This window comes from Ostrea edulis, chromosome 4 (assembly GCF_947568905.1).
Source record: "Ostrea edulis chromosome 4, xbOstEdul1.1, whole genome shotgun sequence".
Classification (NCBI taxonomy): domain Eukaryota; kingdom Metazoa; phylum Mollusca; class Bivalvia; order Ostreida; family Ostreidae; genus Ostrea; species Ostrea edulis.
This window is the reverse complement of record NC_079167.1, coordinates 87,403,600-87,431,325: the sequence shown is the minus strand read 5'-3', so window position 1 is coordinate 87,431,325 and position 27,726 is coordinate 87,403,600. Positions and strand designations below refer to the sequence as shown.

Here is a 27,726-nt window from a genome sequence, read left to right as displayed (position 1 = left end):
AAGCTGTAATGTCTATGGATGTAACAGAGAAGATATTAAGCTCCTACTGAGGATCAGATATAGGACCTCTGACACGATGGTCCCATTACTCTACCGCTACAGGTTTCACCTGTGAGAACAAGAAAGATGGCCGTTTTATTTAATGCTATCACTTTTAGGTAACTCTGTAACAAATTCAATAAGTCACTAGGTATTTGGTCTGTATCTATTGATTTTTCAAACTCTTCCTTACTTAGAGATACAGAATGGTGAATTGATAAATCACACTTCACATACACTGTAGAATGGACAAGTTTCTCTTCGAGATACAGAATAGTGAACTGATAGATCACACTTCACATAGAATGTACAAGTTTCTCTTTGAGAAAGTTTTGCTGCTTCACTGTGACTTTGTCAAACTCAATGGTGGGAGTGTGATTGTAGAATTCAACAGCAGTGTGATGATATGTGGTGGGAGTGTGATTGTAGAATTCAATGGCAGTGTAATGATATCAATTACAATAATTATATGTGGTGGGAGTGTGAATGTAGAATTCAAGTGGCAGTTTAACAAACTGATCAACTGTAGATCTTTGCTTGTGTTCCTGTTGTAGATGTTGTATAAATTCCAGGATGTAGTTGTATGTGAAGGTTAATTGAATGCATTGAGAGCTAGGTGTCTGTATTGCTGAATGCCTTTATAGAATTAGAAAAAAAAAAGAACATTTAGGATATGGTGAAATAGATATTTGTACTGACTTTGTATGTATGTGTTTTCTATTCTTTGATGAGATTTTGGTTTTTATCTTATTTCAGGTATCATCTATGGATGTAAGTATATGAATGTTAATCAACTTAGCAAAACAACAAGATTTAGGAATCTTGTTTTAAAAAACAAACAAACAAAAACTAAAATACGGTATGGTGATGTTTGATGTGGTATAAATTGACTTAAGAGTTTGTCGTGATTTGACAGGGAGGAGGAGATGATAAGCGGTACAGACAGATGGAGGAACAGCTCCGAACTCTGAAATCAGCGAAAGAGGAAATAGAAAACCGACACAGGTCAGTATGAATAATCCCATACCTGTGAAAATTAATTTAGGTCAGAATCAATGATCTCCATTATATGAAAAGTAAGTAGAAAACCAAATTGGGTCAATATCAGTAATCCAGTGAAAGGTGTGTTTTGGAAAAGAACTAAAGATTTTAAAGAGAAGCAAATAAACACTAAACAAATGTGAAAATGTTGTAAAGGTAATTAACCCGTACCGGATACAATAAAGGTAATTAACCCGTACCGGATACAATAAAGGTAATTAACCCTTACCGGATACAATAAAGGTAATTAACCAGTACCGGATACAATAAAGGTAATTAACCCATACCGGATACAATAAAGGTAATTAACCCGTACTGGATACAATAAAAGGTAATTAACCCATACCGGATACAATAAAGGTAATTAACCCATACCGGATACAATAAAGGTAATTAACACGTACCGGATACAATAAAAAGTAATTAACCCGTACCGGATACAAGAAGGATTTGTAGAATGTAAATACTATTGTTGGATTAACCAGTACTGGATACAAGAAGGATTTGTAGTGGATCAGCTAGAACCGGATACAAGAAGGATTTGTAGAACGTAAATACTATTGTTGGATTAACCAGTGCTGGATACAAGAAGGATTTGTAGAATGTAAATACTATTGTTGGATTAACCAGTACTGGATACAAGAAGGATTTGTAGAATGTAAATACTATTGTTGGATTAACTAGTACCGGATACAAGAAGGATTTCTAGAATGTAAATACTATTGTTGGATTAACTAGTACCGGATACAAGAAGGATTTGTAGAATGTAAATACTATTGTTGGATTAACCAGTACCGGATACAAGAAGGATTTGTAGAATGTAAATACTATTGTTGGATTAACTAGTACCGGATACAATAAGGATTTCTAGAATGTAAATACTATTGTTGGATAATGACTTCACTGTAATCAGGTACATGTACACTGTATGATTCTCACAGTAAGATTGTTCGAGTGTGTGTCCCATTAGAAATGTTAAAAACAAATGTTTTGTGACTGAATATGATAAGAATATTGATCTTACTGTGATATTTTGAATTGCAGAATGGCTCAATCAGACTTAGATAGGCTGAGTAGAGAGGAAATGATCCTTAGAAAGGAGAGTCAAGAACTTGAGAAGAACCTTGTCTTCCTGAAACGAGACTTGCAGGAGGTAAGGTCGTGATGACCTAGAGCCAGATGAGAGGTCACTTGAGCTTCATTATTCTGAAGCTGGGCTCGTTACAGGCAAATAACTAGAGATCTCGACTTCCTCTAGCCAGAGAGAAAAGTTCCCTAGAGTGTCAGGATTTCTTACTCATGTTAGAAAGATATTGTTGAAATTCAAAACCAAGATAATGAAAAAATCTGTGGCCTTAAAATTCTGTGCTTTTTAATCAACTGTGCTGCATTAATTACAGGGGAATCATTTAAATTCATGGGGCACGATTTTTCGTTCATTGTTGAGATTTTACAGTTTTGTTTGGATTTGAATATGTGAATACGGTATCTGTACTTTGTTACATTAAGTAGATTGTGCATTTCGTTGTGGTTTGAAATTTTTGGAATAGAAGTACCCACAAAATTCACAAAAATTGAACCGCCATGAAATCTAATAATTCTACAGTATTTATAAGTGTGCAGGCAATTTACAATAGATGTACTCATTCAGAGAAATGGCAGGGATCCTAAATTGTGACTTAAAATCATAGTATTTTTTTTTTTATGAAAACAGCTGCTTTTCTTAGTACATATACCCCCAGAAGTCAAATAATGTTGTTTTACATTTCTCTCCTTGTAAAGGTAGACCATCGGTTTTGATTTGGGAATAACGAGTGTTACTTGAGTAAAAGTGTAGTACTAATATCAAAAATACTCATAAAATGAAATATATGTTTATAAAACAGTGATGCAGAAATTAAAATATTGCATTCCAGAACCAGAGAAAGTTTAACATGGAGGTTGAATTGAAGAAAAAGCTGGAGTCCTTGCTTCATGAAAAGGAGAGGCAGTTGGAGGCAGAAATAAAATCTCGTAAGGAAGCTTCGAACAGCAATCAACAGGTCAACGAGAAAATTGGCAACATGGAAAAAATAGTGAGTTCAATGTTAGCAACATGGGAAAAATATCAAGTTCAATGTTAGCAACATGGAAAAAATATCAAGTTCAATGTTAGCAAAATGGAAAAAATATCGAGTTCAATGTCAGTAACATGGAAAAAATATCGCGTTCAGTGTTAGCAACATGGAAAAAATAGTGAGTTCAATGTTAGCAACATGGAAAAAATATTGAGTTCAGTGTTAGCAACATGGAAAAAATATCGAGTTCAATGTTAGCATCACGGAAAAAATATCAAGTTCAATGTTAGCAACATGAAATCTCTTTGAATTTTAAACAACAATCAACAGGTCATGTAAAAAAAAAGTGAGATGTTAATAAAATATCAAATCTGACTGTCAGAAATATCAGGTGTAAATGGTTTGCAGTTCATGTAAACAGTTCTCTGAGGTAATTGTGGGATTGGTTTGTTATTTTAAGCATCAAGGTAAGGATGTATGTGTTTCACTAATGTGTACTGAGACAGGTCATTAAGGTAAGGATGTATGTGTTTGTCTAATGTGTACTGAGACAGGTCATTAAGGTAAGGATGTATGTGTTTCACTAATGTGTACTGAGACAGGTCATTAAGGTAAGGATGTATGTGTTTTTCTAATGTGTACTGAGACAGGTCATTAAGGTAAGGATGTATGTGTTTTTCTAATGTGTACTGAGACAGGTCATTAAGGTAAGGATGTATGTGTTTCACTAATGTGTACTGAGACAGGTCATTAAGGTAAGGATGTATGTGTTTTTCTAATGTGTACTGAGACAGGTCATTAAGGTAAGGATGTATGTGTTTCACTAATGTGTACTGAGACAGGTCATTAAGGTAAGGATGTATGTGTTTCACTAATGTGTACTGAGACAGGTCATTAAGGTAAGGATGTATGTGTTTTTCTAATGTGTACTGAGACAGGTCATTAAGGTAAGGATGTATGTGTTTCACTAATGTGTATTGAGACAGGTCATTAAGGTACGGATGTGTGTGTTTTTCTAATGTGTATTGAGACCGGTCTCTCATTTCTTTTTATACAGATTGCAGAATTAAGTGAGAAAATAAAAACGGAGTCAGACAGTGCCAACAAATACAAAAAGTCTTGTGCTGAAATACAACAGGTAAATATTAATTACATCAGGTAAATATTAATTACAACAGGTAAATATTAATTAACACAATTAAATATTAATTACAACAGGTAAAAATTAGGTGTGCTGAATGATAACAGGTAAATACTATAGTATAGATGTGCACTAATTTTCTGTTTTGCTTTCACCTAAATTCATTTATACTGAAGAATTCATAGAAGTTCTTAAATATTCCTTTAGGCCAAAAAAAATAATTAATTACTTGGTTCTCAGGCCAGTTTTGTCAAAAATAAATGAGGGAGGGAGGCCCTTTTGTTTTTACCTTTTTACCTCGTAAAAACAGACGAGGGATTTTTGTTTTTATTTTATTTCAAAACTCCAATTTTTTAATCCAGTGCTTAAACATTGAACAAAGAAATCAAGAACATTATTTCCTTCTTTGATTTTCCGACGCTTGCAGAAATCGACATATCACCAAACTTCTCAGGAAATGTCCAACTACATGTAGTTCCTAGGTGGAGGGAACCATCTCTTATGGAATTATTTAGTTCTAGCATGGAACATGCATCTGAAAATCCACTAACTATATGCCATGGAAGTATTATCATTGATCCTTTTGGATCTGCACCGAAATCAATGCCACGTACTGCGCCAAAACTAACCAGCCAACACTATCCCGTTACATGTAACTCGGCGGCCATTTGAAACTAGGCCACATGTCTGTATCATCCAGACGTTCGTCAAATATTTTACTGACGGGAGTATCTAAAATGCGGTCGGGGTGTCTGGATTTTTATTTAGCACCCTACGAGCACATGAGATGAATTTTATTTCATTCATTTAATGATAAAAATGGGTAATGCGCATTGTTAAAAGAAATGCAGGTGGGCCTGAGAACCAAGTAATGGATTTTTTTTTAGGCTTTACTGGACTAAATTACTGCATTTGTAAATAACATAGATTACTTTTTTGTAGACTGAATTACTGTTCTTTGTAAATTACGTGGGTTACTTTTATGGAGACTTAATTACTGTACTCGTAAATGACAGTGGAGACATTAGCCTGGTACCCTTGCTATAAGGATGTTGACTTCTGTCATAACCCCTTGTCTTTCTATATATACATGTGGAATGATTGATTTATCGATGTGTATTGAATTTTGATTTTCAGAGATATAATATATCAGAACAAAGTTACAGTGAGTTGAATATAAAGTACAGTGATGTTCAAAGTGCTAAACAGTCACTGCGGAAAGAGGTCATGGAGCTGCAAGCTACTCTTGATCATGAACGGAGCAGTCATCGACAGGCGTCCTCACAGACGTCGGAATTGTCGGGTACGTCATCAAGAGGTGTCGGAACGATCAAGCACTGGGTGACATCATCAGGTGTCCTCACACATTGTTTGAATTATTAGTCCCCTACCGGTTTGTAAAAGCCAAGAGGATTATAGCTTTTTTCTCTGTCTGTCTGTCAATCTGTCCCATTGGTTTTCCAGACTTTTCTGTTATGCTTGAAAAGCATAAGTAAAAAATAATTTTTTATATTTTACGTTTTTATATTCATTGGGATCATGTTCTGACGGAAAGGCTGTAAAAGTAGGACTTCAGAGTAGAGGTAGTGGACGAAACTCGGGCGCTGATTGTGTAGATAATCACTTCATTCATTTTACATTTCAAGGTCATAAACCGCAAAAGGAACATATCAATGAAAATATATCAAATCTGTTAATCATGCGAGTATTTTTCTGTAATCGGTGAGCGAAATCTGATCAGTCGGAGGTACTCAATTTACTGCATTCCTGCAATCCGACTGAAATCGCGGGTATTCGAAATCAGCCTTTGAACAGTTATAAGTATTTATAATGCAAATATGAATGTTATATCTGTGTGTTGTTTTATGTTCCATTTGCACGATTATTTAGATATTTCACCCACATATTTTGCGCAAAGATGGTGACCCAGATTTGAAGCTTTTAGAACTGCATCGAAACTAGGCAAATGCTCGTACGATGATGGAGTACTGTATTTTCTTGGTTGTTTTTATAATTATAGTTATCAGACCCAAATTTACTGTGTGACATTTAGAATATTTGCTACATGTTTATGAATTATAGAGTTCTGACTAAGATCATTGCATCCCTGATGAAAACTACATGTGTCAATTGTATGAACAATGAAACATCACATTAATTCCATACTGGTAGACATTACAACTTGGTACCAATGTTTTAGGTGACAGTTCATAGACAAGACAACATCAAATGTACATTATCTGGAATGTTACATCTGTCAGTTAATGGGGGAGCCAGTGGGGGACATGTATTGCTTATGCAATACTCTCCGAATGTTTGTTAGGTCAGTAGTAGATGCAAAAATTAACTTGTAGTCAATGATCTCCTTACAGACACAGCTTCAAAAATGTCAAAAGACACCATGTGTAAAGATATTGATAAGTGTCCCCACAAATATCAGAACTACCTGATAAGAACAGTCATTTACAAAATATCAGAACTACATAATTAAAACAGTCATTTACAAAATATCAGAACTACCTAATAAAAACAGTCATTTACAAAATATCAGAACTACCTAATAAAAACAGTCATTTGCAAAGGGAAACATTGGGAAAAAAAGGACCTGTTTTGTTATATGAAAAATTTAAAACAAACCGTAATCAATCCCATAATTCCTATAAAGTATACAAAATTAAAGTAGGACAGACACGGACCCCATGACGTACCAGACACAGACCCCATGACGTACCAGACACAGACCCCATGACTTACCAGACACGCCATGACGTACCAGACACGGACCCCATGACGTACCAGACACAGACCCCATGACTTACCAGACACGGACCCCATGACGTACCAGACACGGACCCCATGACGTACCAGACACGGACCCCATGACGTACCAGACACGCCATGACGTACCAGACACGGACCACATGACGTACCAGACACGGACCCCATGACTTACCAGACACGCCATGTCGTACCAGACACGGACCCCATGACGTACCAGACACGGACCCCATGACTTACCAGACACAGACCCCATGACTTACCAGACACGCCATGACGTACCAGACACGCCATGACGTACCAGACACAGACCCCATGACGTACCAGACACGGACCCCATGACTTACCAGACACAGACCCCATGACTTACCAGACACGCCATGACGTACCAGACACGCCATGACGTACCAGACACAGACCCCATGACTTACCAGACACGCCATGACGTACCAGACACGGACCCCATGACGTACCAGACACAGACCCCATGACTTACCAGACACGGACCCCATGACTTACCAGACACGCCATGACGTACCAGACACAGACCCCATGACGTACCAGACACGGACCCCATGACTTACCAGACACGCCATGACGTACCAGACACGGACCCCATGACGTACCAGACACAGACCCCATGACTTACCAGACACGCCATGACATACCAGACACGCCATGACGTACCAGACACAGACCCCATGACGTACCAGACACGGACCCCATGACGTACCAGACACAGACCCCATGACTTACCAGACACGCCATGACGTACCAGACACGCCATGACGTACCAGACACAGACCCCATGACTTACCAGACACGCCATGACGTACCAGACACGGACCCCATGACGTACCAGACACAGACCCCATGACTTACCAGACACGGACCCCATGACTTACCAGACACGCCATGACGTACCAGACACAGACCCCATGACGTACCAGACACGGACCCCATGACTTACCAGACACGCCATGACGTACCAGACACGGACCCCATGACGTACCAGACACAGACCCCATGACTTACCAGACACGGACCCCATGACTTACCAGACACGCCATGACGTACCAGACACAGACCCCATGACGTACCAGACACAGACCCCATGACGTACCAGACACGGACCCCATGACTTACCAGACACGCCATGACGTACCAGACACGGACCCCATGACGTACCAGACACAGACCCCATGACTTACCAGACACGGACCCCATGACGTACCAGACACGGACCTCATGACGTACCAGAGGTGTGTATTTGGTGTTTACAAAGGAGTATTAGTGATTTTTCAATGTAGGTTTAACAAATGCTGGCTCTACAAAACTGTCGTGTTTATTCTATGGCAGAGTGAATTTATGTCAAATAGAATTCATTTCAGATGAAGGACTTGTGCTTTTATTGTATTTTTCTTTATGCTTCCAGAGCGAATCTCATCATTAATGTCTGAAAAGAGAAAATCTGAAGATAAAGAAAAGGAGTTGACTTTTGAAATTCAAAAGGTCAAAGACTCCGTGATTCGTTTAGAAAAGGTACTGTATTAAGTGTAACCCAGAAAAAAGGTACTGCATTAAGCGTAACCCAGAAAAAAGGTACTGCATTAAGCATAACCCAGTAAAAAGGTACTGCATTAAGCGTAACCCAGAAAAAAGGTACTGCATTAAGTGTAACCCAGAAAAAAGATACTGCATTAAGCGTAAACCAGCAAAAAGGTACTGCATTCAGCATAACCCAGATAAAAGGTACTCCGTTAAGCGTAACCTAGAGAAAAGAATGTGCAGAAATTTTTGCTGTGCTTAACTATCTATTATCGGCCATTTTCACTTGGCTAACTGGTCTGTACTGAAAAGAAACTGAAGTAATTAATCATCAATAGATGTATGTATTCATTGTCTCACATACACTGTTCCAATTGAATATCAAAAGCGATGTTTGTGAAATTACACGTTATTATCTTGACAGAGTAAAAGTCATGTTGAGTTAGAGTTGGACACGTACAAAAGGAAATTAGAGACTGAAATCAACAACCACCAGGAAACCATAAAGAGGTTTAATGCTGATAAGAAAGATATCTTGTTGTCAAAAGAGGAGGCACGGACATCAGCCATTAATGGTAGGAAATGTTTATGTATTGACTTCAATGATAGGAAATGTCTATGTGTCAGTGATGATTCTGTTCCGCTATTTAGCGGAATTCTGCTATTTTGAGTCCAGGAATCCAATATTCACGAGTGATTTCCGTTATTTCAATGCTTTCTAGGTTTTTACCTATCCGTTTCTTTTTTTTGTGGCTGGAAAAAGTCGGGTCGTTTAGTCTATATTCTTAATCTCTATATTCTTAAACCCAGCCAATTTTAGTCACAGAATCATCACTGCTGTATTGACATCAATGATAGAAAATGTGTGTGTGTTGACATCAATGATGGAACATGTGTGTGTGTTGACATCAATGATAGGAAATGTCTGTGTATTGTATTTGAATTGTGTATAAATTTGATAATTGAAGATAGAGAGGTGTAATAATGATGTTATTAGTTATGTCCTTTTTGACATTCTATATCCTACAGTGTTGTAGTTGGTGTAAATGTTCAGTTGAGTGTATTTAAAAACTATACTTGTGTAGTGGTGTACATTTCTTATATGGAGACGGTGTTCTAACGAATTGTTCCAGGATATTACAGATTTCTACAAATAAGCCAGAAATGTGAGAAGTTTTTTATTTGGGTGAAATGTATGAATTTATTTATTGCAGACATACAAATGAAGCTTGACCAGGAGAAATCAGCTCGTGTTTCAGCAGAAAACCAATTACTACAGGCGGAGAAAGAGAAATCAGAGCTGAGAGTGGATTTGTTGCAGATGACACAGCAAGTGACCTCAGTTCAAACCGAACTCATGAATGAAAAAGAGAAGGTAGTCAAAAATTTTAAAGTGAATTTGTCAAAGGAGACAAGAGAACTGTTTTCCTTAAAGCAATTGTCACATGATTAATAACTTTTTAAGTAAAAAATGATTAAGAGTTTTTTATAAGATTTTACAGAGGATGGTATTGATAAAACTTTCCTGCGTACATGTATATTTGCTGCTCCAGTTAATAGCTGGCTTACATAGTGATTGGTTCAATTTTTCCAGTCCAAAAATTATGCTCTTCAAGTTGAGCAAGAAATCCAGAGAAGAAATTTGATGCAAGGAGATTTTAAGAGCCAGACTCACGATCTGACTCGATACAAAACCATGGAAAAGCAGCTAAACAAGGTAACCCTTACTGTCGCAATCTAGGAGTAACAGTCAATTAATATAGTACTCATGCTGGTAACGATGTGTGTGTAGGAAAATTTGATAACTTTATATACATGTAGGAAATTTATTGTTTCTGATTTAGGAAATTTCTGACCTCAAAGAGGAAAAGAGAGGCCTCGAGGAGGAGTTACGCAAAGTTCGAGAGTAAGTGTGTCATTCAAGTGTCATTCAAGTGATAGAGAGTAAGTGTGTCATTCAAGTGTCATTCAAGTGTTAGAGAGTAAGTGTGTCATTCAAGCGTTAGAGAGTAAGTGTGTCATTCAAGTGTTAGAGAGTAAGTGTGTCATTCAAGTGTTAGAGAGTAAGTTTGTCATTCAAGTGTCATTCAAGTGTTAGAGAGTAAGTTTGTCATTCAAGTGTTAGAGAGTAAGTGTGTCATTCAAGTGTTAGAGAGTAAGTGTGTTATTCAAGTGTTAGAGAGTAAGTGTGTCATTCAAGTGTCATTCAAGTGTCATTGAAGTGTTAGAGAGTAAGTGTGTCATTCAAGTGTTAGAGAGTAAGTTTGTCATTCAAGTGTTAGAGAGAAAGTGTGTCATTCAAGTGTTAGAGAGTAAGTGTGTCATTCAAGTGTTAGAGAGTAAGTGTGTCATTCAAGTGTTAGAGAGTAAGTGTGTTATTCAAGTGTTAGAGAGTAAGTTTGTCATTCAAGTGTCATTCAAGTGTTAGAGAGTAAGTTTGTCATTCAAGTGTTAGAGAGTAAGTTTGTCATTCAAGTGTTAGAGAGTAAGTTTGTCATTCAAGTGTTAGAGAGTAAGTGTGTCATTCAAGTGTTAGAGAGTAAGTTTGTCATTCAAGTGTTAGAGAGTAAGTTTGTCATTCAAGTGTCATTGAAGTGTTAGAGAGTAAGTGTGTCATTCAAATGATAGAGTTTAAGTGTGTCATTCAAATGATAGAGTGTAAGTGTGTCATTCAAGTGATAGAGAGTAAGTGTGTCATTCAAGTGTTAGAGAGTAAGTTTGTCATTCAAGTGTTAGAGAGTAAGTTTGTCATTCAAGTGTCATTGAAGTGTTAGAGAGTAAGTGTGTCATTCAAGTGATAGAGTTTAAGTGTGTCATTCAAATGATAGAGTGTAAGTGTGTCATTCAAGTGATAGAGATTAAGTGTGTCGTTCAAGTGTTAGAGAGTAAGTGTGTCATTCAAGTGATAGAGAGTAAGTTTGTCATTCAAGTGTCAGAGAGTAAGTGTGTCATTCAAGTGTCAGAGTGTGTCAAGTGTTAGAGAGTAAGTGTGTCATTCAAGTGTTAGAGAGTAAGTGTGTCATTCAAGTGTTAGAGAGTAAGTGTGTCATTCAAGTGTCATTCAAGTGTTAGAGAGTAAGTGTGTCATTCAAGTGATAGAGTAAGTTTGTCATTCAAGTGTCAGAGAGTAAGTGTGTCATTCAAGTGTCAGAGTGTGTCAAGTGTTAGAGAGTAAGTGTGTCATTCAAGTGTCATTCAAGTGTTAGAGAGTATGTTTGTCATTCAAGTGTCAGAGTGTGTTAAGTGTCAGAGTGTGTCAAGTGTTAGAGTGTCATTCAAGTGTTGTGTAAGTGTGTCATTCAAGTGTTGTGTAAGTATGTCATTCAAGTGTTAGAGAGTAAGTGTGTCATTCAAGTGTTAGAGAGTAAGTGTGTCATTCAAGTGTTAGAGAGTAAGTTTGTCATTCAAGTGTTAGAGAGTAAGTTTGTCATTCAAGTGTTAGAGAGTAAGTGTGTCATTCAAGTGTCATTCAAGTGTTAGAGAGTATGTTTGTCATTCAAGTGTCAGAGTGTGTTAAGTGTCAGAGTGTGTCAAGTGTTAGAGTGTCATTCAAGTGTTGTGTAAGTGTGTCATTCAAGTGTTGTGTAAGTATGTCATTCAAGTGTTAGAGAGTAAGTTTGTCATTCAAGTGATAGAGAGTAAGTGTGTCATTCAAGTGTTAGAGAGTAAGTTTGTCATTCAAGTGTTAGAGAGTATGTTTGTCATTCAAGTGTCAGAGTGTGTCAAGTGTTAGAGTGTCATTCAAGTGTTGTGTAAGTGTGTCATTCAAGTGTTGTGTAAGTATGTCATTCAAGTGTTAGAGAGTAAGTGTGTCATTCAAGTGTTAGAGAGTAAGTGTGTCATTCAAGTGTTAGAGAGTAAGTGTGTCATTCAAGGGATAGTTTACCTAGTCATTTTGTTGTAATTGTTTTAAAGCTTTGTAAGGTGTAGACGTACATGTAGAGGAAACATTGTGAATCATTAAGAACATTTGTAAAGATGATATCTGTGTTATACTTTCTATACTGTTGACCTTACAGGGATCTGTCCATTAATGACCTACAAATGAAGGAGCTACAAGACCAGCTCGAGGCTGAGCAGTACTTCTCTGTGAGTTTATCGTTCATCTCTGACATTGAAACATACCCTGTATGAGGGCTATATGAAAAGTTCGTGGAATGTTCTGTTCAGATAGTATTTTACGCCCCAAGCTAATAAAATTTTGTAATCTGAAAAATTGGGTAGATTTTAATAAATATGTTGATATGTGATGTTTTCTAACAAATTCCAACAGATTGTGCAGCCAACTGAATACGGTAGATTCCTATATATGTGAGGAATTTATTATCCCGAAATCAAGCGAGAGGCGTCCCTCGCGAAATAAAATTACTCGCTTTTAATTTTCTGGTGCTAAAATGCATGTAAGTACTCTTGATTAACAGATGACACTCTAAGTCATGTTCACGCGATTTGACGTATACGAGTCATTTCGCCATATTAAGTACTCGCGTAAAATAAGGAATTTACAGTATTTGAAAATTTAGTTTAAAAATTTGCTTTATTTAGCCTGGCTTATTTTCCACAAAAAGTGCTGATTTTTCCAACTTTACAAGTTTTCAAGTAAATTTTTCTGTTTCAGAAAAAGACAAGATTTGGGAAATTGTCATTTAACTGTTTGTAAATTTTTTTCAGTCTCTGTACAGAACTCAAGTCAAGGAACTGAAAGAGGATGTGGAAGAGAAGGGAAAACAGCACCAGGATGCAGCCACAGACTTAGAGAGTATTCAACAGGAAAAGTAAGTATTGACAGGACCACGAACTTAGAGAGTATTCGATAGGAAAAGTAAGTATTGACAGGACCACGAACTTAGAGAGTATTCAACAGGAAAAGTAAGTATTGACAGGACCACGGACTTAGAGAGTATTCAACAGGAAAAATAAGTATTGACAGGACCACGGACTTAGAGAGTATTCGATAGGAAAAGTAAGTATTGACAGGACCACGGACTTAGAGAGTATTCGAAAGGAAAAGTAAGTATTGACAGGACCACGGACTTAGAGAGTATTCAACAGGAAAAGTAAGTATTGACAGGACCACGAACTTAGAGAGTATTCGATAGGAAAAATAAGTATTGACAGGACCACGGACTTAGAGAGTATTCGATAGGAAAAGTAAGTATTGACAGGACCACGGACTTAGAGACTATTCCATAGGAAAAGTAAGTATTGACAGAACCACGGACTTAGAGAGTATTCGATAGGAAAAGTAAGTATTGACAGGACCACGGACTTAGAGAGTATTCGATAGGAAAAGTAAGTATTGACAGGATATAGTATAATGTACATTGTACACCCACTCAGTAGTGTAAATCAGTACATTGTATGCCCACTCAGTAGTGTAAATCAGTACATTGTATGCCCACTCAGTAGTGTAAATCAGTACATTGTATGCCCACTCAGTAGTGTAAATCAGTACATTGTATGCCCACTCAGTAGTGTATATTAATACATTGTATGCCCACTCAGTAGTGTAAATCAGTACATTGTATGCCCACTCAGTAGTGTAAATCAGTACATTGTATGCCCACTCAGTAGTGTAAATCAGTACATTGTATGCCCACTCAGTAGTGTAAATCAGTACATTGTATGCCCACTCAGTAGTGTAAATCAGTACATTGTATGCCCACTCAGTAGTGTATATTAGTACATTGTATGCCCACTCAGTAGTGTAAATCAGTACATTTTATGTCCACTCAGTAGTGTAAATCAGAACATTGTATGCCCACTCAGTAGTGTAAATCAGTACATTGTATGTCCACTCAGTAGTGTATATTAGTAGTGTAAATCAGTACATTGTATGCCCACTCAGTAGTGTAAATCAGAACATTGTATGCCCACTCAGTAGTGTAAATCAGTACATTTTATGTCCACTCAGTAGTGTAAATCAGAACATTGTATGCCCACTCAGTAGTGTATATCAGAAGTAAGAAGTTTTTATGTGATTTCAGGGACTCCATTGCAGCTCAACTTCAATTAGCAATGGCAAAGGCTGACTCGGAGGGTCTGGCGCGTTCTATAGCGGAGGAACAGCTGACGGACGTGGAGAAGGAAAAGACTGTGTTGGAACTGGAAATCAAGGAACTCATGAACCGCCACAAGACGGACCTCAGCAAAAAGGAACACATTGTTATTATGGTAAATGATTCACTGTAAAGTACGTGTATTTCTTTTCTGTGTGGTGTGCATGTCTGACATCCGGGGTCCTAAAAAAAAAATCCAAAGGATATTACAGCAGCATTCCAATGGTAAAACTCAATAAATATGGATATAATTAAATACAAATCCGCAGAGTTTTGACCGTTGGACGGAATAGAGCAAAGAAATCTGTGGACTTGTGACCTCATAAAAGAAAGTCCATGTACAGTGTACCTGGATATCTGCATTATAATAGGGCTCTGTGATGAACTGTGACTGGGCACATGTTTTATAAGTCTTTTACTGCAGGAGTCCATCACGTACTTGTAGTTCTATCAGATCTGTGTGTCCTCCGTCGTATTCCCGTGGAGTTAGAAATTGCATTTTATGTCACTTGTGTATTTATCAATATTTATAATCTTGTTTTATTTTCTCCTGTTAGTTGGAGGATTCCAAACGAGAATTTCTGAAAGAAATCGAAGAGTTACATTCAGAGAAAGATGATGTTTCTGGCAGGCTACAAAAGATGACAGATGGTAAGTTCTCGCTGTGTAATCAGGTGATCAAATCATTTATATTGCGTATTTCCTGCAGTTGTAAATTTTTACCAATTTAATCCGTATATGGTAGCAAATTATATTCTGCGTTTCCAATTTCTGCGTTTGCATTATTCCTATATGTATCTGTGAGTATGTTTATATATTTTGCGATAGTAATTTTTTCCAAATATTTCCTATCCGAAAAATTCTGCAAAATTGACAACTGCAGAAAATACCGGTTATACGATAGTTATTTTTACAGACTTACTTAACATTGAAAACTTAAGCTTACAACCATTTACACACGTTCACGCTTATTTCTTATCATGCAATGAAAACTGATATGTACCTGTCTGATAACATCCAAATTTGGAAACATCAGGGTTTAAAACTAACTTTAAACCTTTGTCAGCCGTGTGGGCTACTGAACCTTGGATTTTTAGGGGCGAGGTGTAGGGTTTCACAAACACATCCTGTTATAAACCTTACCAGTTATAATACAAAGATTTACAGACAGACTGAATGTCATGTTTATAGGTAAGATATATACACTTAAAACTCTATATTTAGAACTCCGTCAAGTTCAGTCACGGTCAGGTGGTTCCAGTACAGAGATTGAGAAGTTGAAGAAAAATCTAGAGGAGGAAAAGCTCAAGAAAATCCAGGTAGGTCAAGGTAGATCTGCAAAACTCCAGGTAGGTCAAGGTAGATCTGCAAAACTCCAGGTAGGTCAAGGTAGATCTGCAAAACTCCAAGTAGGTCAAGGTAGATCTGCAAAACTCCAAGTAGGTCAAGGTAGATCTGCAAAACTCCTGTCATGATGTATCATTGTGTTCCCATAAAAATCCAGTGACTTCGTGTCATCATGTTCCCGTAAAACTCCAGTGACTTTGTGTCATCATGTTCCCGTGAAAATCCAGTGACTTTATCATGTTTTGTAAAAATTCAGGTAACAATGTGTCATAATTTTATAAAAAATCCTGGTGACTATATATCATCATAATTTTATTAAAATCTAGGTAACTATGTATTATCATATTCCTGTAGATTATAGATATGACTGCATGTTAATGAAGAACGTAGGTTGAGTAACTCGTCAGAAAAGCCGTGAAATGGTCGATTTCTCGGAGAGGCCGATGTCAATTCTGACTTTTTTGTCAAAGATGCACTTCCTGCATGAGTAGTCATTTGTAGTGTGAATTGATAATTTCTAGTACAATCAAAGTAAAAATTTGAAATTTACAATCGAGTAGGAGACACAAAGACTGTCCTGTTGATTTTAGATTCAAGTTACAGAGAAAAAGAAAATCACCCCCTTTACTTCTGTTTTATAATTAGACATTTGTCTTGTGGTTCAGAGTTTTATTGGGTATTGTATTTCTGTTCAAGTCACAGAGATAGTATAGATTTTGAAATGCATTGTTCTTTTTTTTTTTTTTTTATCATAGAAAGGTTAATTTATGTTCGTAAATACATGTAAATGTACAGTTTATATACAAAGACCTTATCTTGTTGATTAAAGTTTTTAAAGTTGCTTTCATAATGAATTTTTTATTTTTTTTTTAATTTTTTTTATTTTTTTTTGTAAACAATCTGTATATATCATAATATATGTTCAATATATGCATACCAAGGATCATGTAGGAATACAGACAAGTTTTTTATATGTGAGACACACACACAGAGAGAGGAAGAGAAAGAGAGAGAGAAAGAGAGAGAGAGTTAAGTAAAGATCAGGCTCCATCTGTTCCACTGGGTATCAAAATTTTCGCTATCACCATTTTTGTAAAATAGGAATTTTTTTGTTTCATAAAAGAATTTTAAGTAGGATATTGCAAAACGAATGTTCAATGATTTCTCAGTACATCTTGCTGTATAAATATAGTATTTCAACCAAAGGATAAGAGTATTTTGCATACAAAACTTTTTACCAGGAGTACCTAAAATAAAATATTTTTTGGTAAAAACTATATGAAAGTTTGTTTTATCCTCTATGTAAAGTTGAAACTCATCTAGGAATGCTTGAACACAATCACATTCCCACAGTATATGTTCTATTGTCTCTTCCTCTCTGTGACAAAACGTACACATTTTACAATTTACTTTTTTAATTTTGAATAGAAACGAATTTGTTGCTAAAATCCTGTTATTTATTCTGTATTGAAACCATTGGAGTTTACAGTTTTTAGTTATTTTAAAAGGTAGTATATTGAAAATTTTCCATTCTCTGTTATCAATATCCAAAAGCTGACTCCATTTTATTGTACCTGCAGTCACTGAAGAGTTTTTATTTAAAAATTCATAAAAAAACTTTGACTTTTTACACTTCAGTACATTGTAAATGTTTTTTCTAATAAAAGGATTTGGTAATCTTTTAAAGTTAGTGTCTGTACCTGACTGCTTAATCCAAGTTTTAATAGCATGAATAATACTTGCATATTCCAAGAAGTTAATTTTTACATTTGGATAAGTAGCAATAAAAGTTTCATAGCTAAAAAAAGTACCGTTCTCCTCAATAATATCATTAATGTGTCTGATATTATTGTTGAATAAATGTTTATTAAAATACATTTTCTTGCTAATATGGATCATAGGGTTGTAAAACAAAGGTGAATCTGCAGTAACATTAGACTCAGTACAACTGTTCTGTAATTCGATCCAGGCCTTGAATACATCTACCCAAAATTTATTTTTTAATGTCTTTAAAAGTAGATTAGTGTATTCAATCCCACAGGATGTGAATTTATTTAGGTTAAAATTTGATATGAAATTACTCAACTCCCTATTTGTAGAGATAAGATGTCTTACCCAAAACAATTTCATTGAAGCAATAAATGATTTTAGATTTATCATTTTTAGACCACCATCCTCATATTTCTTGACAATTACATCCTTCTTTACCCTGTGGGTTGAACAACCCCCACACAAAGGAGAAAAATAGCTTTTCTAATTCTTTACAATAGGCAATAGATGGGTTAGGGATGAACATCAGGATATGATTCAACAATGCATTGTTCTTTGTAGGCTGTCAATAAATTAGCAGAGATAATGAATCGGAAGGAATTCCGATCGAAATCGTCAAAAAACAACGCATCAGATCAGGGGGTCAAAAAGAAAGAGAAGGAAATGAGAAAACTACAGCAGGATTTACACATGGTAAGTGGAAATAAATGAGACCAGATTAAGTAGCAATAAACGAGACCAGCAGATTAAATAGCAACAAACAAGACCAGCGGATTAAATAGCAACAAACGAGACCAGCAGATTAAGTAGCTATCAGGATTTGACACTAATGCTAGTCCGGTAGCCCGAGGCTAGTAAATTTTGTCCCGGACTATCACAATATTATTAATAAGTAGTCCACTTCAGTAGTCCGGTGGACTACTAAAAAACCAGAACCCTGTACAATAAAATAATTGTCGAAGTCTTTCTACTTTCGATTCTGTTTCATATCGTTATATTTATATTACAAATCGCATTACAAATCGCATTAAGTAGCTATTCAATACATCTCCAACAGTATGAACACGAGCCTTCAGCTCCACATAGTTTTAAACTTATAGTCATTTCAATAGAGCCAGTCATTGACCACTGTTGAAAAAATGGTTGGGAAACGGGTTGAGAATATTGAAGAAATTAGAGCTTATATAAAAGTTCGCACAGAATTCAGTCATTCAGTAATGCAGATTTTTACTGAATTGGGGAAATTTATGGGTCTGATAAGGTATCTAAGGAGACAGTTTGGAGGTGGAGAAAGATATTTCTGACTGGTACAGAGTCCGTCAAAGATGCAGCAAAATCTGGCTGACCTGTGACTGTAACAGGCAAGGCAAAAGTCGGGGAAATAATTGAAAGTGATGGCAGATACACAATTCGTGATATTGCCAAAGCTGTTGGCATTCGGTATCGTGGGTGCATTTCATTTTGAAGCGTATTTTGAATGTACGAAAGATTTCTTCCAGATGGATACAGATAACCAAAAACGGGTACGAGTACAAACCACTAAGCAATGGCTCGAAATGTTTCCCAAATTCAGTCAAAGACAATTTGCAAACATTGTTACTGGTGACGAAACATGGGTTCACTATTTCGAACTAGTAAAAAAAATTGGAAACAAAATATGGCTAACTAAACACGGTAGAAGGCCTGTAGTTGCCAAAAGAACCTATATCTTCTCATGTGATGGTATAGCCATACAAATTCTGGTGCCAAAGGGCAAAAGTGTTACAGGTCGGTATTACCGAGATGTTATGCTAAAAAAGCTCAAGAAATATTGTCATAAACGACGCCCTGTGTCAGGATTTAGGCATGTTCATCTACTTCATGATAATGATCCATCACATACATCTGAGCTTGGGAAACAATTTTTGATGTCGGAGAAGTTTGCCGTATTGCCACACCCACCATACTCTCAAGATCTAGCCCTATGCGACTTTTTCCTTTTTCCAAAACTTAATAAGTTCTTATCTGGTTGTTGTTACAAGTCCCGACAAGCCCTTGGCTCAGCCATCAGTCAGTGCCTCAGAGGTCTACCGAAATCAGCGTACTGTGACGCATTTCAGAAATGGATTCAGAGATTGAAATTATGTATTTCAAACCGCGGAGAATACTTTGAAGGGATGTAATGTTCATTTCACTATTTGAGTCGAATGCTTTTGAAATATCGTACAATACACATTATTATCTTTCAGAATAATACAGTCAATTTCATTGGTTGAGAGCTGGTCACGTGAAGGGAGACAATTTGTGATGGCTCCATCGCGTGCAGGGTGACAGCTGTGTCTCCCTTTAGAAGATAACTTCTAATGGCACAAGCAAGAAAGCCCTATCAAAAATAATTGAAAATATGCGGGATCGTTAATCAAAAACTTATAATAAGCATCAACATTTAATACATAACGGTCACAAATAACAATTGAGAAGAAAAATATTCCCATTCTTATGCAATTTTTCACTTCACTTGATGTTTACATTTTGTTTTGAAATACGTTACAAAATGTTTATGTTTGATGTTATGTTTTTGCGTCATTCTACTGTGATGTCAAAATTGAAATATTTCTATCGTTTAACTTTCTCAATCCTCACTCAGTGCTTTGCTTTTGTTAACATATAGCCTACATCTAATAGATATATGATATTGAGTGTAAAACAAAATAGTGCATGTAGTTGAGGGTAGCATTGATTTCATCCCTCGACACTATTAGTAAAAATTTATCAGAATTTTCTCCAGAGAATGTTACGAATTTGTTGACGTTTTAAGCAAAAAAAAAGAAAAAGGAACAAGTCAATAAATATATGATAGGTTTTTTTAACATGCAGATTCTTAAGGATAATAAAACTATTATGGACTGTTTAGCAGGGAGACATCACATATTATCAGGTCTTAGTAGGGTTATCACTCGAGGGCGCATGGGCGCCCTTGGCCATGCACCCTCGGGTGATAATTCTACTAAGACCTGATAATATGTGATGTCTCCCGGCTAAACAGTCCATAATTGTATATTACATATCGAACAGCCCTTGTATATGCATTTCATGAATATGCAAAAAAATCTTGATAATTAATATTCATGAGATGATAGTCATATGATTAAAGAAATAAATGCTAACTATATTTAGCAGGGATAAGGGTACCAGTGAAACTCCTGTAAGCTGTAGGATGCATGTAATTAACAGCTCATAAAGACTTTTGTTTATTTCATGTGTTTAACAGGAGAAAGAAAAATACAACAAAATGGTGGAGAAGTTGTCCCGTGAGTTATCGGAGACGCAGGCAGCGCTGTTCGAGGAGGGACAGTACAAGGGGAAATTACAAATGGAACTTGATGCTAAGGAGATGGAAATTGAACAACTACGGCAAAAACTGGCCGTCACAGACAATGTGTCTATAAATAGTTCTCACCTCGAGGATGGTGATATCAGTCAAACGAGTGCATGTAGGTTATATGTAGTTTTTATAGTCAGGATTGTAATGTACTGTAAATCACATTTTATTCCCGAGAACATTATCTACTTATAATTTTGCAAGACTAGTCATTTGCGAAAATTTAGTTCTTGTGAATAAATCTTACATATAGAAGACTTAAGCAATAACTAATGATTCACAAAAATTCCTGAAAAAATACATCATTTCCACACGAAAATAAGTTCTCTTAGAATACATTACAGTATAGGAAGGGGTCAGAAAACTGAAAAGGGTCAGTTTGATAGGGAGGGGGGGGGGGGGGATATACACTGAAAAAAAAAAAAAATCTAAAACAAATGCATACATATTCTGAATGCAGTGTGTAATTGATGAAAGATACTCCGACAAATGTTTTATTTTTCTGTGTCTTGTGTTTGCAGCCCCCAGCGAAGTGTTCATGGAGGGGTGGTTAGCAGTGCCAAACAAACAGAACATAAAGAAATATGGATGGAAGAAACAATATGTTGTTGTGAGCAGTAAAAAAGTGCTGTTTTACAACACAGAGGGCGATAGACAGAATGTTTCTGATCCAGTTATTGTGTTAGACATAGAGTAAGTGACACACAAGGGAGTAAAACAGAATGTTTCTGATCCAGTTATTGTGTTAGACATAGAGTAAATGACACAAGGGAGTAAAACAGAATGTTTCTGATCCAGTTATTGTATTAGACATAGTTAGTGACACATATGGGAGTAAAACAGAATGTTTCTGATCCAGTTATTGTGTTAGACATAGAGTTAGTGACACACAAGGGAGTAAAACAGAATGTTTCTGATCCAGTTATTGTGTTAGGCATAGAGTAAATGACACAAAGGAGTAAAACAGAATGTTTCTGATCCAGTTATTGTGTTAGACATAGTTAGTGACACATATGGGAGTAAAACAGAATGTTTCTGATCCAGTTATTGTGTTAGACATAGAGTAAATGACACAAAGGAGTAAAACAGAATGTTTCTGATCCAGTTATTGTGTTAGACATAGAGTAAGTGACTCACAAGGGAGTAAAACAGAATGTTTCTGATCCAGTTATTGTGTTAGACATAGAGTTAGTGACACACAAGGGAGTAAAACAGAATGTTTCTGATCCAGTTATTGTTTTAGACATAGAGTAAGTGACACACAAGGGAGTAAAACAGAATGTTTCTGAGCCAGTTATTGTATTAGACATAGTTAGTGACACATAAGGGAGTAAAACAGAATGTTTCTGATCCAGTTATTGTATTAGACATAGAGTAAATGACACAAAGGAGTAAAACAGAATGTTTCTGATCTAGTTATTGTGTTAGACATAGAGTAAGTGACACACAAGGGAGTAAAACAGAATGTTTCTGATCCAGTTATTGTGTTAGACATAGAGTAAGTGACTCACAAGGGAGTAAAACAGAATGTTTCTGATCCAGTTATTGTATTAGACATAGTTAGTGACACATAAGGGAGTAAAACAGAATGTTTCTGATCCAGTTATTGTGTTAGACATAGAGTTAGTGACACACAAGGGAGTAAAACAGAATGCTGTGTTATGAGACTAGAGGTGTTAAAAAAGTGTCTTGTATGATGGAGAGGTAGGCATTTGTATAGAGAGTGGAATTGTTGTTGTAGATCTTTGTTCCATGTGAGGCCTGTAACACAGGGAGATGTGTATAGAGCAGAGTCTAAAGATATTCCAAGGATATTTCAGGTATTGTATTGAAATGTGTATTAGGTCTGACAAATGACGATATTTCAGGTATTGTATTGAAATGTGTATTAGATCTGACAAATGACGATATTTAATACTGTATAATTGGAATTTTTAGCAAGACACAAATTTAGTGATTTTTTCAAAGAAATTGGTAAATATATTTTGCGAGAGCTAATTTTCGCGACTTTATAATTTCAGGAAAGATAACTATTACATGTACCTTCGATATGGAAATTTTTTTTTAGCGATATTCAATTTTAGTGATCTCATTACTCTCACTAATAATGCCAAATGGTATAACAACAAGTCAAGTAGTAAATCTGAAGACATTTGTAGAATATTTCTTGTGTGTTATAATTAACGTGATTTTATAATGTATATTGACATATTTGTTTTACCTGTAGACTGTTTGAGATGCTAGGTACATTTGATAAATCTATATGTCCCAGAGATTGGATATTATGTCCCCGAGATCAAAGATTGGGGGAGATCTTGGTTTTGGTCTATCTCTTTCTATTAATCTCTTTGTCTGTTCACAGCTTAATCTTGGTCATAACTTTTGTTCTATAAAGATAGAGACTTCATACTTGGTGAATAAGTTCAAGGTCATTAATTAAAGTCAAGGTTAGATTCATTTGGCTAAACTTGAGTGTGGTCACACTTAAGAGAATATTGTTTAACAAACAAATCTTGTTTGTTATTGATATACATAAAAATGTTTGCAATGCCAAGGAAGCATTACTGATGTGATGTACGTTTTATATTTTTGTTGATTGACAGGTGCTATACGCGACAGAAGGTGAGAATCGGCGACCTGAAGAAGCAGGTCATGATGCTCAAGCTCAGGTACGGCACAAAACTCAAATCAACTCATTTACACTCAGCATGCATGTTTATAATAGTACTGGACATGTAGAAATGAAATTCATTGTTAGATAAAAGATTTTAGTTGGAATTTCCTCTGATTCATTGCTCTTTTACTACTGTACAGGACAAGTCTGCAGTAGAGATGCACAAAGGTCACGAGTTTGTCCCTATTCATTATCGTACCCCTACCACATGTGATTCCTGTAATAAGCCTGTGTGGCACATGCTTCATCCACCTCAGGCCTTAGAGTGTAGACGTAAGTATCTTAGAATCAAGCCCATGTGGAACATGCCTCATCCACTGCATGTAGAGTTTAGACATCTGTACTGTTGTTATAAGCCTTGTGGCTCATGCCTTATAAACTATATATGTGGAAGAGGCTTCAGAGGGTAATAAATGACTGGAGATTAAGAAACACCAATGTTTGCAGCTGTTGAACAAAAATTGTCGATAGTCTTGTGATTTTATTTTTGTTATTTTGCAGGATGTCATACAAAGGTTCATAAAGATCATTTAGATAAAAATGAAGAATTTGTAGGATATTGTAAAGGTGAGTGTTTAGATAAACTGAAGAATTTATATGATATTGTAAAGGTGAGAATTTAGATAAAACTGAAGAATTTTGTAGGATATTATAAAGGTAAGGTATTTCAGGGTTAAAAAAAAAAGGCCTCAAAAGGTTAAGTACATGTAGATTGGGGCATTGTCAGAAATGATTTGTAGCATGGAAGGAAAATGATACTGTAGTAATTAGTCTTCTTTCTTAGTATGATTATTTCAGCCCAAGGTAATACATGATGATTGATATATACACTGTACTTCCTCAGCGTTAGATCAGTAAATTACTAATTAACTTAGTATGCATTGAATTGTAGTATTTCATTGGAAATGTTAAACAGGTATTGTTTGGAGTCTTTGGAGGTCATATTGGAAGGGAAGTAGTATTGTGAACAGAAAACTAGAGATGGAGTTTTTGTTTTGGAATGATTTGAACCACAAGTGACACAATATAGTACATGGGGGCTGAACTGAGAACCAGATAATCAAAGCAATACTAGCTCTCCTTTTGGTGTCAAAAATTTTTGTTGCAAAATTGTGGTTTACTATTTCAGTGACAGAAAAAAATAAGGTTTATAAATTTTGTTATTAATATTTGTGTTAGAAAACCTATCCAGAGGCTCTGAATGAAGCAAAATTACATTATTTTCTTCCTGCACAAAAATTGATTACTATACAGTTGTATTCCTTAGAACTGAAATCTTTATTTTGATAAAACCTATGACTTCATTTTAATTTATCAATCAATATGGTTAAAGTTACATACAAAACTATCATAATAACACATTTTTACAACAAAAATAAATTTTTCAGATTTAGAGCTAATATTACTTAACCTTTTTGATGCCTTATTAACGATTTGTCGCTTAATTAACTTTTTGACACCTATTGTTTATACAAGATAAACCCAGTGGATACCAAATATTAAAGTGGAATTTTTAGCGAAACACAAATTTTGAGATTTTTCCATAAAAACAGGTACATGTATATACATGTATATATAACAAGAGCTAATTTTAGAGACTTTATGATTCCAAGAAAAATAACTGTTACCTCAGATATGCAATAAATTGTTAACGATATTCAATTTTAGGGACCTCAACACCCTCGCTAATAATGCCAAAATTAAATCCTCGCTAAAAATTCTGCTTATTCAGTAGTTATTGATCAGAATTTCTGTGTAAACTTTGACCCAGTAGTCATGGAAACAAGTTGCTGGCCTGAGAACACTAGGTACGGTAGGCGTATCACCGGGTGTTTGTTTGTTGTTTGAGATGATCATGTAATGTCTGTTGCAGTGAATTATGATCAGAACATCCAGGCCAAGGAGATGCTACTTCTGGCAGAAACCAGTGAGAAACAAAAGCAATGGATTCAGCACCTTAGTAAAAAGATTTCCAGGAAAGGCTTCGCGAGCTCAGGAACTGGGGGGTATGTCAAAACTTATCTATCACCTTAGTAAAAAGCTCAGGGACTGGGGGGTATGTCAAAGCTTATTTATCACCTGAGTAAAAAGATTTCTATGAGAAGCTTTGCAAGCTTAGGAACTGAGGGGAGAGGAATATCAGATTAGTCAAAGATCAAAGCAGTCACTATACATGTATCTGCGGAGTTTTTTAAGTTTGAGATGATACAGAGTTTGTATTCAGAAAATCAAGTCTAAATCTCTAGTAATAACATAGAAGTACTGGTATCCTTTGAAATTGCTAATGGGTTTGATGATTTTGTGGTACAAACTAAAGACCTTCCCCAGCAGGAGGTATTAAATGACCATGAAGGAAAACATTTCATAAAGAACAACATTCATAAAGAACAACAACACTATGAAATATAACAACAAACTTCATTAAAAAATAATAGCACTTTATATCAAATCAAGACTGAGAACATGACTTTTTTTCTTGAAGCAGGGAAATTTTATCCCTTAAATATTTATATGATTTTAGAGTTATGAATTGATTTTGATCACTTTTTTTTTTGTAGGCCCACGAGGGGCACCAGACAGTACGCTTCTTTTGGAATTCAGGGTCGCCCGAGTAACGCCCGGTCTTCCTCCACTCTTCCAGTAAACAATCGACCGTCATAGCAGCTCAGAACCCCCCGGGCAGCTTAGCTCGCCTCCACAGACATTTTGTGACTTGTATCAGAGCCACTTAACCATTACAAATAGTAGCTATTATTTATTTACAACAGTTATTCTCTACATTCCTTGACATCCGATTCATACATTGTTCAAGGTTCTAGCTGCCTGAATCTGCTTAACAGTACATTTGTATCGTTATTATGTAAATAAAAATTGTCATTTTTAATTCAGAGTTCATAATTATTTTTATTACATGAAGGAAAGTGTGGACTAGTTTACATGGAGGTTTTGTTTTGCGGAGCAGTTCAGCAATTAATCTTTTCTAGGTCCCTCTTTTAGATGGATATTTACTGTCCAAAGCAATGGCAGAACATCTATCTTGTCTACCCTGTGACGAACAAGAAACATTTCACTTTGGAAAGGAAACTGCCCTCTACACATTTTAGTTCTAATTCAGACTAGACAATAAATAATTCAGACTGAAGAGATTATGAATGACGAATGTCACTGTCCACATCTTGTTTGTGGGTGAAAGTTTTGTCATTAGTGTGAGAGGGTTGATGTAACCATCAATGAAGAAACTTGCAGTAGCTCAGTGGTAGAGCGTTTGTTTCTTAACCGGAAGGTTGTGCTTGTCATGCCGTGTCAAACATAAGACGTAAAAATACGTAGTAATTGCTCGGCATTTAGAAAGGTGAAGATAACGAACAGTGATCAATCTCACAACTCCTACAAGCAATACAAAATATATTGTTGGGCAAACACGGACCCCTGGACACACCAGAGGTGGGATCAGGTGCCTAGGAGGAGTAAGCATCCCCTGTCGACCGGTCACACCCGCAGTGAACCCTATATCCTGTTCAGGTAAACGGAGTTATTCGAAGTCAAAATCAGTGTACCAAGAACGGCTTAACAATCGGTATGAAACAGTCAGACAGCATTTGATCCAATGATAGGTTGTATTGACGAACTAGATCGTTATAACGACCATAGAATTTGCGAAATGCTGACTTCAATCGAGACTGTTGAAACCTCTGTACCATCAACTTGTTTGTCAGTAGCTTACCTCGATTTAAAAGCTGACTATACGCAGAACAATGTCTTGCATATCGAATCAGTTGAGATATATAAACACCATATGCAGTGAGAATTACAGGTATTTTGGAAATGACCTTAAGAAACGGAGGTCGCATTAGCATGTTAACGAACCCTTCAATATAAGAGAAAAATTCTGGACAGGACGTAAAACGAAC

At 36.1% G+C, this 27,726-nt stretch overlaps 1 protein-coding gene across 1 annotated transcript in view; it reads left to right on the top strand.

The window, feature by feature from the left end:
• The window catches only part of LOC125668634 (rho-associated protein kinase 1-like), a 40,882-nt gene extending 14,183 nt beyond the window's left edge, over positions 1–26,699 (top strand). Inside the window, exons 13-37 of the mRNA XM_048902954.2 lie at positions 796–810; positions 956–1,044; positions 2,125–2,233; positions 2,997–3,155; positions 4,195–4,275; positions 5,416–5,581; positions 8,492–8,598; positions 9,029–9,179; positions 9,819–9,979; positions 10,199–10,321; positions 10,449–10,510; positions 12,624–12,693; positions 13,276–13,379; positions 14,592–14,778; positions 15,221–15,314; positions 15,888–15,982; positions 18,342–18,473; positions 21,031–21,253; positions 21,663–21,834; positions 22,883–22,961; positions 23,745–23,810; positions 23,956–24,088; positions 24,317–24,382; positions 25,689–25,821; positions 26,374–26,699. Of these exons, the coding sequence (XP_048758911.2) occupies positions 796–810; positions 956–1,044; positions 2,125–2,233; positions 2,997–3,155; positions 4,195–4,275; positions 5,416–5,581; positions 8,492–8,598; positions 9,029–9,179; positions 9,819–9,979; positions 10,199–10,321; positions 10,449–10,510; positions 12,624–12,693; positions 13,276–13,379; positions 14,592–14,778; positions 15,221–15,314; positions 15,888–15,982; positions 18,342–18,473; positions 21,031–21,253; positions 21,663–21,834; positions 22,883–22,961; positions 23,745–23,810; positions 23,956–24,088; positions 24,317–24,382; positions 25,689–25,821; positions 26,374–26,476 (2,880 nt within the window). The 3' untranslated portion in view covers positions 26,477–26,699. The remainder of the gene's footprint in view (positions 1–795; positions 811–955; positions 1,045–2,124; positions 2,234–2,996; positions 3,156–4,194; positions 4,276–5,415; positions 5,582–8,491; positions 8,599–9,028; positions 9,180–9,818; positions 9,980–10,198; positions 10,322–10,448; positions 10,511–12,623; positions 12,694–13,275; positions 13,380–14,591; positions 14,779–15,220; positions 15,315–15,887; positions 15,983–18,341; positions 18,474–21,030; positions 21,254–21,662; positions 21,835–22,882; positions 22,962–23,744; positions 23,811–23,955; positions 24,089–24,316; positions 24,383–25,688; positions 25,822–26,373) is intronic.
• Positions 26,700–27,726: the final 1,027 nt, after the last annotated feature.